Source organism: Anguilla anguilla, chromosome 2 (assembly GCF_013347855.1).
Source record: "Anguilla anguilla isolate fAngAng1 chromosome 2, fAngAng1.pri, whole genome shotgun sequence".
Taxonomy (NCBI): domain Eukaryota; kingdom Metazoa; phylum Chordata; class Actinopteri; order Anguilliformes; family Anguillidae; genus Anguilla; species Anguilla anguilla.
In genome coordinates, this window is record NC_049202.1 from 19,110,895 (window position 1) to 19,127,564 (window position 16,670).

Consider the following 16,670-nt stretch of genomic DNA (forward strand, 5'->3'; position numbering starts at 1 on the left):
CTTACACAAGCTCTACGCCAGGAGAAACTGAGGGCTGATGGGAAATGGCTGGAGGTTGCAGCTTGCTTTCACTTGAGTCATTCAATGTGTTCAGGACACTAACACTGCTCAAAATCTGTCAAAGCAAAGCTTTATGTCCCATGGCATTAATAATTTTTTATTTATTAATTAGGTACTAGTTTTACTCATCAAGAGTGACGTCAGGTAGAAAGTCCAGTAGTCAGAAAGTAAAGGTCCTGCCATGTGTTTCTTCCTCCCATGAACGCTGCAAGCCGATTTCACTAATTAGTTCTACCTCCTGGCTGAAGAATTGTGCTGATTAACAAGTCCAGGTAATTACAAAAAATAAAAAACTGGGGACTTTTATTTACTGAGCCAGGATTTTCCACTTCTGAGTGACTTACATAGTCTACTTTTGTTTTAATTTGCCGTCCATCTATTGAGCTGGATATTTGCAGAGGCAACTCGGCTTGGTACAATATATGGGTACAATAGCAATGCCACCACATGTGAGTTGAACTGCTTTGACAGTTCATAGCAACGGGCACTGTTAAAATATCCCTGCCCTATGACCCGCTGCCCCACGGCTGTCTTCAGTTCAGGAAACTCCTCTTGGCCTCTTGTCTTTAGTCACACCTCCCTGCCTCCTCTAACTCCTGCGCTCCATTTTGGGGATGGGCTTCCTTCAAAAGGTCAAAGGTCAAAGGTGAAAATCAACACCAAAAGGCAGTGATGGAGACACTGTGCTGCATACTGTAAGAAGTGATCCTTTTGGAACAGAACTCAATCGCAGCGTAGTGTTTAATGACCCCACAGATTAATAAAAGAGCACGGCTATCAATGCCTGGTGTCCTGGTCAAACTCCCAAACTGGCTTTCTCTCAGTCTGGTCCCTCATCATCCCTTCATAGCGGATGAGCCATGCGATCCCCTGCATTCTAATGAACTCATTTGCCCTGGCCATCGTCACTGTAAAAGATAAACGAGCTCCCTATTGACCTTCTTACTTAAACAAGGTTAATGCTGATTGGCTGCTAATGATAATAGCGGGGACACGCATGGTGTATTCGCTACGCCCACAACTGAAGAGAACAGAAGGTCCACATAACCTCCCGCCCCCCCACAGGAGGAGGGGTTTGCCCCTGTCTCCGAGGCTGCGGAGCACCTCCTCTGGAATGGCTGCCCAGAGGTAGGAACAGGTGCTGGAGTCACTCCCCTCACCGGTACCACAGGCACAGGCTGCCAGAGCAAACGGCACAACTTTCACCGAAGCCAGGCGAAAATAAAGCGTTAACAAGCAAAAATGCGTAAACTGCACAGACGATACAACGGTGTAAAGAAAGTGTAAACGGTGCCCGGGCTGCTAAGACACCACAAAACTGCACCGGTTGCGCTTTTATTTGTAAATTTAAACACAACTACATCCTACTGGTTTTTCTGTGTTCACAACATATTTTAAAGTGGTTGACATCTGTACTTAATGAGATAACAGTAAAAATCAGAGTTCCACAAAATCCTATTTCTAAATTTTATTCAAAAACCCCAAAAGAGGAACTGGACACACTTGGCACTGACACAGTAAAGAGCACTGTAGCTTTCTGTCCTTTGTGTTCGTGAATTTCAATCCAAATAAAAACGAACGCGCAAATCGAAAGCTAATAAACATCATTTCGAACTAGAAGGGAAAAGAGGAAGTTACACAATGGCATTACGACTTCTTCGAAAGCGCACGCTTAAAATATCATTGGTCTAAAATCTCTCTTTCTGGATGAGACCCATTTCGCAGCAAGTGGAGGGTACACATCCAACGCTTTTAATCCACTGTATGTGGGACACCTTACTAATGCACAGCCAGTCAGGCGAGCGCGTCTTGCTGAGAGGTGCGGGAGAGTTGGGCTGAACGGCGGGATTAAACACATTTTCACACGCCGCCCTCTGACCGCGGCTTCTTTCAACAGAGCCGAGCTGAGCGTTTGCACTCAGGCTGCGAGTTTCTCTCACCGGAGGTGGACTGAACATCGCGGGGAGGACGCGAACTTTAGTTCAGTTTAACTGCCTGAACAAGCTGCCCTGCTGATCCTACTGTGTCTGTGAACTGCATGTGCAAGGATTTGTGTGTGTGTGTGTGTGCGGGGTGTGTGCGAGAGTGCATGTTTGTGTGAGTATGCGTGCGTGAGTGTGCATATGTGAGCGTGTGTACGTGTGTGTGTGTGCATGTGTGTGTGTGACTGTCTGTGTGCGAGTGTCTGTGTGTGAGAGTGTGTGCGTGTGACTGTTTGTGTGCAAGTGAGAGTGGGTTTGCATGTGTGTGTGGGACTGTTTGTGTGCGTGTGTGTGTGTGTGCACGCACGTGTGTGTGTGTGTGTGTGTGTGTGTGTGAGTCACACCAGCAGGAACATTTCTCTGGGTGCACAGGTGAGTCATATCTACAGGTACAGGTCCCTGGGTGCACAGGTGAGTCTTACCTGCAGGTACATGTGTCTGAGTGCACAGGTGAGTCATATCTGCAGGTATAGGTCTTTAAGTGCACAGGTGAGTCATATCTGCAGGTATATGTGTCTGAGTGCACAGGTGAGTCGTATCTGCAGTCGCATGTCTCTGGGTGCACAGGTGAGTCATATCTACAGGTACAGGTCTCTGAGTGCACAGGTGAGCCCTGTCTGCACAGGTACATGTCTCTGGGTGCACAGGTGAGCTCTGTCTGCACAGGTACATGTCTCTGAGTGCACAGGTGAGTCCTGAGTGCACAGGTGAGTCGTATCTGCAGTCACATGTCTCTGGGTGCACAGGCGAGCCCTGTCTGCACAGGTACATGTCTCTGAGTGCACAGGTGAGTCCTGAGTGCACAGGTGAGTCGTATCTGCAGTCACATGTCTCTGGGTGCACAGGCGAGCCCTGTCTGCACAGGTACATGTCTCTGGGTGCACAGGTGAGTCGTATCTGCAGGTACAGGTCTCTGGGTGCACAGGTGAGTCATATCTGCAGGTACATGTCTCCGGGTGCACAGGTGAGTCGTATCTGCAGGTACAGGTCTCTGGGTGCACAGGTGAGTCATATCTGCAGGTACATGTCTCCGGGTGCACAGGTGAGTCGTATCTGCAGGCACATGTGTCTGAGTGCACAAGTGAGTCATATCTGCAGGTATAGGTCTCTAAGTGCACAGGTGAGTCGTATCTGAAGGTACAGGTCTCTGGGTGCACAGGTGAGTCCTGTCTGCACAGGTACATGTCTCTGGGTGCACAGGTGAGCCCTGTCTGCACAGGTACAGGTCTCTGGGTGCACAGGTGAGCCCCTACCTGCAGCGCGCTGTTGAGGAAGCAGCTGTTCTGTCCCGGCTCGTTGCTGAGGCCCTTGCTGGGGGCGATGGACGTCATGTTCCGCGGCGTGAAGATCCCCTGCATACCGCTGCTGCCGGACGCAAAGTAGTTCCTCTTCCACGACATGGTCCTGGATCCGGTCTCACGACCACGACTGCGACCGCGACCTCCAGCCTTCCCCCTCTCTCCCACCCCCCCTCCCCCCCGCGGTCACCACGCGACCGTCCTTCGGCAGGGAAAAAGGGAGAGGTTCATCCTTGCGGAAGCCGGGAGGCGGAAGGCGGGGAATAAAAAGGCGGAGAGAAAGAGAAAGAGGAGAAAGGAAAGTCAGAGGCTCCGGAAGAGCGCGCGGTCGAGTTGCGGTCGTAACCTCGGTCGTCCCTCGGTCGGTCCCGCGCGCCGCTCACCCCCCGCTGGAGACGAAGGGGCGGGAATCGGGAGAGCGGACGCGGTCAGGGAGCGGGAGGAGAGGCGGCGATTTCAGCGGAGAGGAGAGGCGGGGCTCCCAAAGCTCGTCGACGTGGCCCTGCCCCCCCATGGGCCGCTCGTTAGTCCCGTGTCCCGTGTCCGCCGCCAGCCAGTCAGCGAGAGACCCCCCAACCCCCCACCCACCCACCCACCCCCGGTGCCGTCCGATACGGGTCTGACCTCTCACACCCCCTCCCCCGCCGAGCCGCGCGTGTCCAGTACTCTGCCGAAACGGAGTCGGGCGTCCCGTCTGTGTCCTGGGCTGGGCTTCCGGCGCACCCTCCCCCGGCGGAACGTCCCACAATGAGGGAGGGAAAGAGAGAGAGAGAGACAGAGAGAGAGAGAGAGAGAGAGAGAGAGAGAGAGAAAGAGAGAGAGAGAGACGCCTTCGATATTCACTCGTCCGCCGGTCTGCAGGGAGAAGAGCAGAAAAGAAAAGGCAAGGTAAATCAACTGTCGCTGACCCCTCCCCCTCTCCCCCTCCCCGCCATTTGATTGGTTTACTCCGTTTCTTCTCTCTTCCTCCAGGAGTCCATCTCTCCCTCACGGAGAATGAGTGAGAGGTCCTGACAGGGGCACCTTGGCTGCAGAAATCCCACATTCAGCCTCATTCAGGCCCACACAACAGCTCCCCCCTTCTCCCGCTCGCATTCTCTCTCTCTCTCTCTCTTTTTCTCTCCGCCTCTCTATCACTCTCTCTTTATCTCTCCCACAGGCCCTGTGGCAGCACCTTTAATGGAACTCTCCACAGGAGGCACAACGGGAGAAAGAGGGAGGGAGAGAGAGGGGGATAAAAAGTGAGGGAGGGAGAGAGAGTGAGCGTGAAATAGAGAGGGAGGAAAGGAGAGAGGAAAATAATTTTGTACAAAAAAATGTAAAAAAAAAAACAAACAAAGCTGGAGTACAAAGTGAAATAGATGTGTAAAATACCAACAAACGGAACGTGAAAAATATAGGCTACCTCAATACTACACACAATGTACATTCACCGGCCACTTTAAGGCACAGTTGCTTGTCAACGCAAATAGCTTTCTCCACCAAACAGCAAATTGTACTGCTGACCCTCAATGTACCGTATAAAGCATACAGACATGGGGAAGTTGTTTAGATATAATTTGACCACACATTAGAATACGCAAGATGTGTGATCTAAGCAACTTTGACCGTGGTATGGCTGTTGGTGCCAGACATCGTGCTTTCAGCATCTGAGAAGCAGCTACCCTCCAGGGACTTTCACACACTACAGTGTACAGAGAATGGTCCAGTAAACACAAAACATCCAGTGATGGGCAAACCTGTGGGAGAATACACCTTGTTAATGAGAATGGGCAGACTCCTTCAAGCTAACAGAGAGGCTACAAATGCTCGAATAACAGCTTTGTGCAACAGCGGTGTGCAGAAGGCCATCTGTGAATACACAACGCATTGAACCTTAAAGTGGATGGGCTACAGCAGCTGAAGACCATGCCAGGTTCCACACCTCACAGCTAAGAACAGGACGATGAGGCTACAGTGAGTGCATTAGAAACGTTGGAGCAGAAATCAAGATTCGGTTTCTTGATTTCTGCTCCAACACGCAGAAGGTTAGGTAAGAATTTGACATGAACAGCATGAATCCATGGATCCATGTAATGGTGTGGGGAGTGTTTTCTTGGTACACATTAGGCTTCTGAATACCAATTGAGCATCATTTCAATGCCACAGCCTACCTAAGGATTCTCGCTAACCATGTGCATCCATTTATGACCAGTCTACCCTTTTTCAAATGGATACTTCTCGCAGGATAATGCACCATGTCACAAAGCATGCATCATCTCAAGCTGGTTCCACAAAAATGAGTGAAGTGTTTTCAGTCCCCAGATTTCCCCAGTCCCCAGATTTCAATCCAACAGAGCACCTTGGGGATGAGGTGGAACAGTCTGCAGCGTTAATGTGTGGCTGAAAAGTCCGCAGGAACGGTGTGATAATATCGAGTCAGCATGAACCGAAATCCCTAAGGACTGCTTCCAGCACCTTGTTGAATCCATGCCGTGAGGAAGTCAGGCTGTCCTGGTGGCAAAAGGGGACCCTACCCGGTACTAGAGAGGTAAAATTGAGTGGCCTGAACGTAATAAACTGGCCACTAAGCATATGTGCGCCTGTGAGTGTGTGTGTGTGTGTGCGTGCGTGTGTGTGTGAATGTTATTTGTTTGTTCCTGTTTAAAGCAAACAAGTGTATGTGTGCGCGTGTGCGTGCGTGCGTGCGTGAATATAATTTCTTTATTCGTAAGGAAAACAAGAGTGTGTGTGCGTGCGTGTGTCATTGTGTGTGCATGCGCGTGTGTGTGTGAATATTATTTGTTTGTTCCTGTATAAGGCAAACAATATTGTGTGTGTGAGAGAGAGAGAGAGAGAGAGAGAGAGAGTGAGGTTGAAGCACTGGCTAGAAACGAGTAACAGGGACCTAACAAATTTCTTAATGCTTTGGCAATATTTGTATGTGGTGCCAGTGAAGCATTTTTAATTAAATGGAGCTGAACTAAACGCAGGGAGATCTAAATTGAGATGGGTGGGAGGTGGGGAGAGCAGGACCGACACAGATTATTCCCAGCACTCACACACTGCCTTGTCAGAGCGCATGCCCCGCCCCCAAAGCCCATCAGCCTTCCTACGATAGGGCACGGCAACACTCCGTCATTCTGACAGGGGCCACCCAGATGTTCAAGACGGACAGATAAAAAAAAGCCTACCTCTGGAATTTAGGGGTGACTTCATTTCCCCGTACCCAGGCCTACCAAGCTTAGAGGGGGGTGGGGGGGGGGGGGGGGGGGTTTATGGCCTGATGATAGCGTAGCCAAGCAGCCCTGCTTAACGTGAGCGTGGCTCGCTCCTTTCTAATCTCATTCATATTTCGCAGCTTAATCGTCCAGCTGAAAAAGAGGCTTTTACCGGAGTGGGACGGTGGCATTCATTTGCCCTTGAAAATACAACCGCCCCCCCTCCCCACAGAACTGTATACAGCCAAAATGAAAATAACACTGAAAATAAGAAAAGGACATTTGGTCTTGCTCCAAGTTTGCAACAGGTTAGATCTTAATTATTTTAATTAATTATAAATTATTTTTTTCTTTATTTTGGGAGGAGGGGTTAGTAATTTGACTTGCATTTGACTTGCATCAAGGCCATAAGCTCTAGCATCCGCCATTGTGAAACATTGGTTTGTCTCCAGCTACATGGAACCAGTGCACAGCGCTAGGCATTAGAGGACATTTGTTGCCAGAAACCTGGCTGAGTCGATAGAGGTGTTTTCCCTTGGAGCCCGAATAAGCACTTTGCCACAGATTTAGCCATTAGGCCCTTGGACCAGCCAGCAGTATGACTGATTCCTACTGTCAAGCACAAGAACCTTAATGAAATCATGCAAACTGAAATACGAAGAATTGAACAGGCGTTTACATGGGTTCACGTTCACTGGCGGTTTCAGCTTCTACTGCCCCTAGTGGTACAATACAGTTACTGCAGTCCTGCATGGAAACAAAGGTGGGAGTGTTAAAAGAATCCAGAGAGCTGTCATGGAAACCATCCCACTCACGGTGAGGTGGTCAAAGGTTAAACCTTCCCTGGGATTTCCCTGCCGTGACCACCATATGACCTCTCAGCTCATCCCAGAGGCATCCACTCATAATGGACTTCTGCAAATATCAAATGATTCCATTGGCTGCTGTCACATCAATACACCATGAAATGCATTTATCAAGTCGCAGCCACTGGCCCATTGAGCATTTCAATGTCAGTGTGGACAGACACACAATATGGCTGAAGCTACAGTCAGCCAGAAATAAACACCACAAAAAGGTCTGCTGGGATGCTTCAGAATGAAAATGAACACAAATAAAGTTTCAAACAGCCAAATATCATTATCTCAGTCCCACGCTTAACTTTCCCAGTAAAGTGACAAGGTCATAAATATTTTTTGTATTTTTTTGCGTGTGTGTGTGTATGAGTGTGTGTGTGTGTGTGTGTGTTTGTGTGCGTGCACAGTAAACTCTCCCAGCCCAGTCTATCTGTAAACAGGTTACGTAACACACTGGTCTGTTAGAGACCGCAATGCCCCCCCCTCACATGCCCCCCCCCCCAAACAACAGCTCTAATCCCCTCTAATTCCCTCAGCTGGCACACCCAGCAAGCGGCAGGCTGAAGGCTAGCTGCGCCGCGGCGCTACATTGGCACGGGCTCAGAACCGCAGCGGGCGAGCAGCAGCGGGCACGGAGCAGCGGGCGCGGGCGTCCCGCAGCCGCCAACCCCTGCGTGGCACCGCCGCCTTTCTCGCCTGGCGAGGAGCTCGCCGGCCGATCCCCCGGTCCGGGCTGTAACGGGGGGAGGGGAGCGAACTGCCACAGAGAGCCGCGTGCTTTCCCGTCGCCGCGGAAAGCCCTAACGAGAAAAGCACTCAAAAACACCTCCGCTCCCGTTAAATTAAGGCAAAGAGGCTCCTCGGGATATCACTCTGAAAGAACAAACTATGCTCCCCCCCTCCCCCCCCAAACCAGAGTCCAGGCAGCCCTCGTGACTTAAGCAAGCTAACGGACCCGGCGGCTAAGCCGCGCTGGCTTCGGCTGTCGAGCCGGAATGGACGCGGCGGCTGAGCCGGAATGGCCGCCGGGGGAGAACCGAGACAGGATGGCATCGGGCTCAGAGCCAGGAAGAACCCCGTGGCAAACTCGCAGCAAAAGGCACTCGTGACGCGCTGGGCAGCGTCACCTCGCGCCTCTTCGGCTGCCCCATTCCCGTCTCTTCTGCAGTTCGTCTCCCGAGGATTTCAGCAGCAGTGGAAAAAAGAAGAAGCCCATTGGCAGGGACAGATAAAATAATAGATCAGAAGAGAGCTAGAAAGCATGACTGAGTCCATTATTGGAAATTCTCTATATTTGCACCCCCCCCCCCCCCCCCCCCAATGCCCTCTTATGATTCTGCTTCTGTTATAAACATTAGAATAAACAGCGGACATTAAACTGTACAAATGAATAATTTCCCATTTATCTATTTGCCTGTCACAAGCCCAAACCAATCAATCCTTCTTGATTTTGTTTAAAGACATCAAAGGAAAGTGAAAACAGAGAGAAGGAAAGACAGAGAGAGAGCGGGAGATGGAGTACAGCCAGGACTGCGGAGCAGTGAAGGAGAGAAGTGCTACTACAGTAACGCGCACACACACACACACACACACACACACGCACGCACACAGAGGATGAGCCAAACATCACAGCGGGTCAGGGTGAGGCGACGGCCTCGTTTAAGGGTCCGTTTGACGGAGAGCCCCGCCGCATTAAACAATCGACCGTGGCCCGGGCCACGCGCCACCTCATTTCGTTAAGACTCGTCGTGTTTTCATCCGACGCAGAGAAGAAGGGTCAAGGGTCAGAGGTCAGGGGGTCAGCGCGCAACCACCACCGCCCCTTCAACCGCACGTCAGTACGTTCAGGCGCCTGTACGTGCATTCTGTGCATACTGTGGCCTTCGGTGCAGAACTGCACTGATTTTAATCACTGTGGGAATGCTAGGGGTAATTTTTTTTAAAGATGCCTGGCCCGTTACCAAGGAATGCATCCAAAAAAAAAAAAAAAAAAAAAAAAACACCGGTGACATCTGTCACCTGCTTCAATGCCTGCACTTCTCAAAATTTCAACTTTTTTTCCCAGATTCAAACTGCCTTTATAACTGTATTAATGTGGCATTATAATATTTACGCAGCACTTTTACCCCGGGCTTCAACCCTACCCTGCGTATTTTATGCCCCTGACGTTTACACAATTAATAAATAAATAAATGCAGCTGCCACGGCATCTTCCTCTGCGGCTGACAGGTGTGAATACGGAGAGATGCTTTATGCGGCTGTCCTAATGTTGCCTTCAGCAGGTACTTAGAAATCATGAGAAATAGCGTTTATTGAAGAGGGATAGGCTAAAGGAACTTAGAAGTAAGTTCGGAACATGCCAAGCCGAAATTTTAATTACATGAGCTGCTGGAGCGGAGAGTATGTGACAGCAAGCAGCAACCCCGCCCCCCATCTGTCTCCCCCCCCACCCCCCCAGCCATGCCCCCCACGGGACGAGAGCAGGGCAACGGGACACCCCGGGGCCTGCATGCCTGGAGGAGCCCGCAGGTCAACAGGCAGGAGGCCTTCGCTCAAGGGTGTCATTTTATGGGGGGACAGGGGGGTTGCAACCCCCCTAATATTACACAACAGGCCTAATAAACCCCCAATAATATAGCATGATGATGAGAAAAATAATTTCATATGATAAAGATGGAGATTTCATGTTGCGGTTGGGATGTACTGAAATGATCACCCGAAATGATCGGTTAAAAAACACTTCACATTTCACAAACCAGTGCAGAGAAACTTGCACATATTTTTATTTGAAGCAGACGAGATTATTGTAATGCCCTTTTCTCTGGTCTTTCAAAGAATATTACTGGCCATCTACAGCTAATACAGAACACAGCAGCGCAGGTTTAAAAAAAAAAAAAAAAAAAAAAACAGAAATAATGATCCCATTAAACCTGTCCTGAATCATTACATTGGCTATACCCGTCAGTTCCAGAACCGATTGTTGAATGATTTTATTGGTTTACAGATCTCTTAATGGCCGAGCACCAAAGTACATACGGTACGTGATATGATTATAAACCTTCCAGATCCCTTAGATCATCTGGTACTGGTCTTTTAATTATTCCAGGGGTTAAAACTAAGACTGCAGGCCAAGCAGCTTTCAGTTCCCATGCACCCTGCCTCTGGAATAACCTGCCAGCTGAAACATTAAAGGCTTTCAAGAAAACAACTGAAAAGATCTTTTCAGTGCAGCTTCTGATTAAGGGAATTGAATTGGTTTCGTTTCGATTTTATGGTGTTTACTGTTACTCGCTTCGTTGTATGATTTCTGCGGTTATTATTTTTTTAATAGATATTTTTGTCTGTTGTATCTGAACTGCTTGAGTTAGGCCTACTTCCTGTAAGAAATGTGTCAAATAAATCAAATTTGATTTGCTTTGATTTTGCTCTTTAAAAAAAATTCTTCCGGGAGGGTTTCGGGTTCTCAGTGTCTACGCATTTCAACCCTCCCCCCCCCCACACACTCCAATATTCAAACTGAAGTTACGCCTTCGCCCTCAGTGACCGAAAAGATCGCCCGAGTCTCGCCTGAGGAACCGTAATGGGCGGAAAACGCGCTTTTAAGAAAATCACGCTCTCTCCTCTCACGCTCCCGTCCCCACTTGACACTCTCTTCAAAAGAACACGGGCATCGAAACGGCGTTCGCTTCAGCAGGCTGCGATGGAACAACCCGGAATCTGGAATGCGATTTCAGGTCAAGACGACCTCAGGAGGCTGTGCAGGCGGTGTGTGTGGGGGGGGGGGGGGGATTTTGTTTTTCCGGACCGGCTTCCAAACGGCAGCGTCGCCTCCGGTCGTATCTCGGAGCGCCCGGCGGCTAGGACAACGGTTCGGGCCGTGCGTTCGCGCCGCGACTTCCGGCCGCATCTCCACCGAACGGCAGCACGAGATTCTGCTGTCCCTATAGTGTCTATTCCATCTTCCTTTCATCGAAACCTGAAGTGACAGCGGTGGGGGAGAGGGTGGGGGGGGGTTGTGTTTTTTGTGAACTTCCAGCACCAAACCAGGACGGTGAGTGGGTGGGGGGGCTGGGGGACGGCAATGTCGCCATGGAAATAGGCAGACTTCTGGGCACATGGGGAAAAGACAGAGCCCAGGACACACGCGTAGGCAGTGTCCCCCGTCCCCCAACACTCTGCCCAGTGACCAACCAATGCACCAATGAACACACTCCCAGCCAAACTGCAACACACAGCATAGCTACCAACTACAGTTACAGACTGGGGGAGAGACAAGAGTGTGTTTGTGTGTGTGTGTGTTTGTGTGTGTGTGTGTGTGTGTGTGTGTGTGTGTGTGTGTGAGTGTGTGTGTGCGTGCGTGCGTGCGTGCGTGCGTGTGTATGTGTATGTGTGTGACAGAAAGAGAGAGAGAGCAGGGGAGACCGAGGAGCAAAACCAGGTAGTTCCAATTTGTGATGCTGTGGTCGTACTATGGTCATGGTCTGGTTAGACAGCGGTCATGCTCTGGTCAAGCTGTGTTCAGGTTCGTCTTCAGCTTTAAAATCCAGTGTCATTGACAGGTTCTCATCTTTCCGTCGCTCTGCTGCGAGTTAGCGCTTTTTTCACCAGAGAAAACTGACCTGAATTCAGGCCCAGCAGAAGGAGAACAGTCCTGGTACAGCCAAGAGCAGGTCGCACAGACAGATCCACCTGCTCAATACAGCCTGCTTCCATCAGCGATCACTGAAGCAACCAGCACAGACCTGAACTAACCTTCACTTTGCTGTACGTGTGTGTGTGTGTGCGTTTGTGTGTGTGTGTGCGGGTCTGTACGTGTCCAGAAGCATGTGTTTGCATGTGCGTGTGTGTCTGTTCACGTGTACATTCCTGTACATGTCTACAAGCATGTGTGTGTGTGTGTGCGTGTGTGTGTGTGTAAGCACTAACAGGCATAGAGGCAGTGATGTGACCTGGTGACAGTGCGTAATGGCCATTCTCATGGCAGCTTGCTCTCAGAGGTCAGATGACTCAGGCGATGACTCACAGAGGACAGGAGGGGCTCGCCGTGGCCTTGGTCATGTGACATGGTCATCAAACCATCCTCAACATAATCTCAACCTAGCCCTCCTCCCATCAATAATTCCCTCCAGCTCCACCTCAGGTACAAACCTGGTAGGTGCTACACGTCGTTGGTGCAAGAGGTGAGTCTCCCTGCTTCATTGTAATGCACTGTGAGGCAGTGAGCGGTGCTCTGTAAAAACCCATTATTATTATTCAATAATACATAAATGGCAATGGCCTACATTTTCCCCACACTGTAGTAGAGTGGCTTCTGTCGATAATAATTTAGCCAGTCATCACGAAGCATGCAGGCTCTCAGTCCAGTTTATGCAGTATTTTCTGTTTCTGAATTCTGCATGTTTGTTCAGGGTCAGAGCCTGTGGCCATAGAGAGTGCTTATGTATAAAACCCCGAACAGTGCCACTCCTGGTTTGGCATAGGTACAGTTATGCCGAGATAATAATTTAGTGAGCGGCTAATTTGCTACATCCGCCATCACTCCCTATGAATCTCACATGAAGCTAGGCTCCCGATTCCGTTTGATTACGCTCGACTACATTCAACAGACAGGACTAAAATTCCACAGGTTCACATCCGCAATTCCCCGAGCGATTCCACTCTCACCGGAAAACAGGGAGCCCTATTTATATCCCACGCCTGACTCAGATCCTCCATCGCCCTGTATATCTATCCATCAGCATTACCCTGAGACTGGCTTGTGCCTGATTCATGTGAACAGGATGAAATGTGTCAAATCTTCACAGCAGGGTTACGTGCTCAGAGTTAGTTATGGAACACACAGCACCGTGACTTCTGTGCTAAGTGGCAGAGTTTGTCTTTCATTGGTGGTGAATACTTTAAAGCGTGAAGAACTGGTAAAATTGATAATTCGGCGTAGCCCGGGTGAAACGTGGTACAAAGCCGAAAAGGATTTATCGAGATTAGGCCGAAGTAAAGTATCCATTTCGCAGCTCTTCCCAAGCATTCCCCTGGGCTGCTCTAAGCTGCTCTCGGTCAGCGGCGTCAAACTCAGCTCCACCCGCGCAGATACTGGGCTTTAAATCCAACAAATTGATCCAATTTGTTAATTAGCCGCATACATTTATAACGACATTATTTCCCAGAATACACAGCAGCGTTACCAAGAAAAAGCTGCATTACCATTCCACAATATCTAATCATGAGATTCAACCTCTGGATCCAGAATGAACTTTAGAATAACGGCACATTCATTCACTGTGGATTAACATAATACTCTTTGTTTCTGTTACTTCATTTATTACTTTTCTTTTCTTTAATTTATGTTCATATCTTTTGACCACACTATCTACACCACAAGGATTTAATACAGCACTCCCAAAGCATAATGGTTATGAGATATTAGGCTATTTTAAGCAGGTTAATGCACTAACCAACATGCAGCTTCCACATACAGTATATTGCTCACATACATTTAGTGAGACACGGAAGCGCTCAGAGAAGTACCCTACATCAGTCGTTCCTACATTTCATCCCCTCCCTCGCCCTCGCACACGCAACGGTATTTTTTCATTAGCACGGTCGTGTTCTGTGACACAGGGGAAGCGAAGGGACACGAGGCTCTGTGCGCAATCCCCCGCGAGAGGAGAAGCCTTTCTTTCCTCCAAAACAAAAGTCAGCCTGTGATTGTGACCCCATCTCTGTACGAGGTTAAGAAGCAGCTTTGGACAAGCGAGTCGGAAAAAAAAAAGCTTGGTGCTTTCAAGGTCAATGGATCTTAGACTCGGTCCTGGGGGACCCCTGTGTATGCTGGTTTTCATTCCAACCTCAACAGCAATCCCAGAATTTTAACAAGATGTTCATTTTTCTTAATTAGGTGCTTTTCATGTTTTAGAGCTGGGGTCCCCAGTCTTATCCAGAAAGGGCCAGTGTGGGTGCACACACCTGATCCTGATTCTACTAATCAACGTGCTTAGCAATGACTCTAGTGATTGATTAGATTAGATCAGATTGATTAGATCAGGTGTGTGCACCCACACTGGCCCTTTCTGGAACCCCAGCTCTAAAACATGAAAAGCACCTAATTAAGAAAAATTAACATCTTGTTAAAATTCTGGGATTGCTGTTGAGGTTGGAATGAAAACCAGCATACACAGGGGTCCCCCAGGACCGAGTCTGAGAACCAAAGGGAGGGGTGCAGGTCTGCAAGCTCACTGGCCACCAGCACCGACATGGCCAGAGGGAATTCCCATGGAAATGTAGCTACCTCAGACCCCAACGGTTTTCTTTAAAAACCCAACAGGGGCACCACTCCCGTCGAACATCTTCTGTGGTGAAAAGTCGGCGAAAAGCCAGTGAAACGTTGTAGGCGGGTGAAAACCCGGTGACAACTGGGAGAAAAGTGAAAGTTTCCTAGCTGACAATGATGCGGCCAGGCAATATCCAGGTAAAATCTGAGCTGCATTGGGGTTAACCTAGTCCGTTTATGTCAAAACGCCTCTCGGCCTGGATTTCCACGACTCTAGACGTCTAGATTCTGGGTTTAGCTCGCCGGGCTGCGTTGGCATGACAGAAGCGGCCCCGCCCACAGGAACCCGGCGCTCGCCTCCATCCTCTCCGACTGACAAAGCTCCCGGGCGAATCGGCTCTTTTGACATTTTTTTAAGGAGGTAAAATAATAACCGTGAATGATTGCAGAGGAGGCCAGGTTAAATCTCTGTCAAAAAAAAACCCACCGGCGGCAGTCTTCTGTATGTGCATAAAAATGCCTCTATTCCTCTGCCATATCCATTCAGGGAATTAAAAACTGGCAGAGCACATTTGCAATAAGTCGGTGAATGTGCAGAGTATGCTCGTGCAGTAAAGTTGTTCTGTGGATCGGAGGGGACAAAGTCACAGTCGATTGGCTGTTTCCATAAGGGGGCATAATGATACGGTGCAAGGGGAATGACAGGCTATAGCAGCAGGGACCACAAATGACCCAGTGTGGATCCTCAGCTAAGCCACCATAGGATTCTGATCATCGCTCCCCTCTTATCTTCTGTGGCGTCAACCGCAAGAGCTCGTTACCGGAGTCTCTGAACGCCTCGCATCTGAGATTACGGACCGCGGCGACGCGCAAACGCGTCTTTGATCAAATCCGCCGGGAGGCACTTTTCCGTCGCCGAGACCGCCGGCTAATCGGAGGTTTGAGAAGCACCACCGCCCGGTTCCCCCTCCCCATCTCCCCCCCCCCAGGAGATCCGCAGAGCCCGGCCCCTAATCCGGCCCCGTATCGGCTACGCTCCTGTCAGAACTCATCAAAAGGGACGGCGTAAGGAAGCGCCATATCTGCACTTCAGCCACGGAGCCACCGACGGCTCTGGGTGGAAGCACGTTCGAAAGCTGCCCTCTTCACACAGCATTCAAAAAACGAAAAAAACTGAAAAGTTTTAGGCTATAGGCTAACTGTTTCCAAAGTGGGGGGAAAAAAAAAACTCTCATTGTTCGAAGGTCATCGTGGGGGTAGTGAAAATCTCAAGCCTGACAATGAGCTACGCAGGAAAAAAAGACAAGAGCCACTGTTTGGACACAAAGGGATCCGGCAGAACAATGCTGTAGTCTTTAGCTCACATTACACCTCCCCTTCCTCCACAGACCCGTACACAGATACGAGCAATCCAAACAGTTTCTGAGGCACGTCGGTCACTTCGATTCCCATAATTACCACTGCCCTTCTCAACATTTCTGTTGGATAAATGTCCACTAACTAATGCACTGTGTAAGAGTATTGTCTCTCTCACATAGTCTATGTCATAGCTATACGTATGTGCGATAATCTTTGAAATGGAATTCTGAATATCAATAGACATTTTATACATATACATTTTTTTTTCAAAATAGAAAGGTATGCATTGTAGCATATTGTACCTGGAAAATAGGCTAAATTTTTTCTTTAAAAAGCCACGATTTGCACAAACATGTTTCACAAAAATACATAGGCCTATGAGACAAATATACCTGCAAATGTCCATAAAAACCTAGGAGCAGCTTCCATGCCAAAAAAATTATTTTACACAAACTGACTCATTTCTACTTATCCAACTGTTTTCAACTGATAATGAGCACTTTAAAACAAGAAATGCTTTAGTGAACAAGCGACTTGGACCTTGCTTATTCCAACTTCCCACAAGAGGGCATGAGCTCCTCCCCCTCGTTCCACCAATCAGAGGAGCCCCAGCGATCCCTCTGGAAGTCGGTGGAGACAATGCTCCA

General features: G+C 49.2%; 1 protein-coding gene across 8 annotated transcripts in view; it reads right to left on the reverse strand.

Moving 5' to 3' along the window:
• Positions 1-16,670, reverse strand: part of LOC118221694 (inactive ubiquitin carboxyl-terminal hydrolase 54-like) — a 93,033-nt gene that overhangs the window by 54,829 nt on the left and 21,534 nt on the right. For all 8 annotated transcript variants that reach the window (XM_035406995.1, XM_035406993.1, XM_035406989.1 and 5 more), the window contains one exon: positions 3,296-4,195. In XM_035406995.1, the coding sequence (XP_035262886.1) occupies positions 3,296-3,442 (147 nt within the window). In that variant the 5' untranslated portion in view covers positions 3,443-4,195. The remainder of the gene's footprint in view (positions 1-3,295; positions 4,196-16,670) is intronic.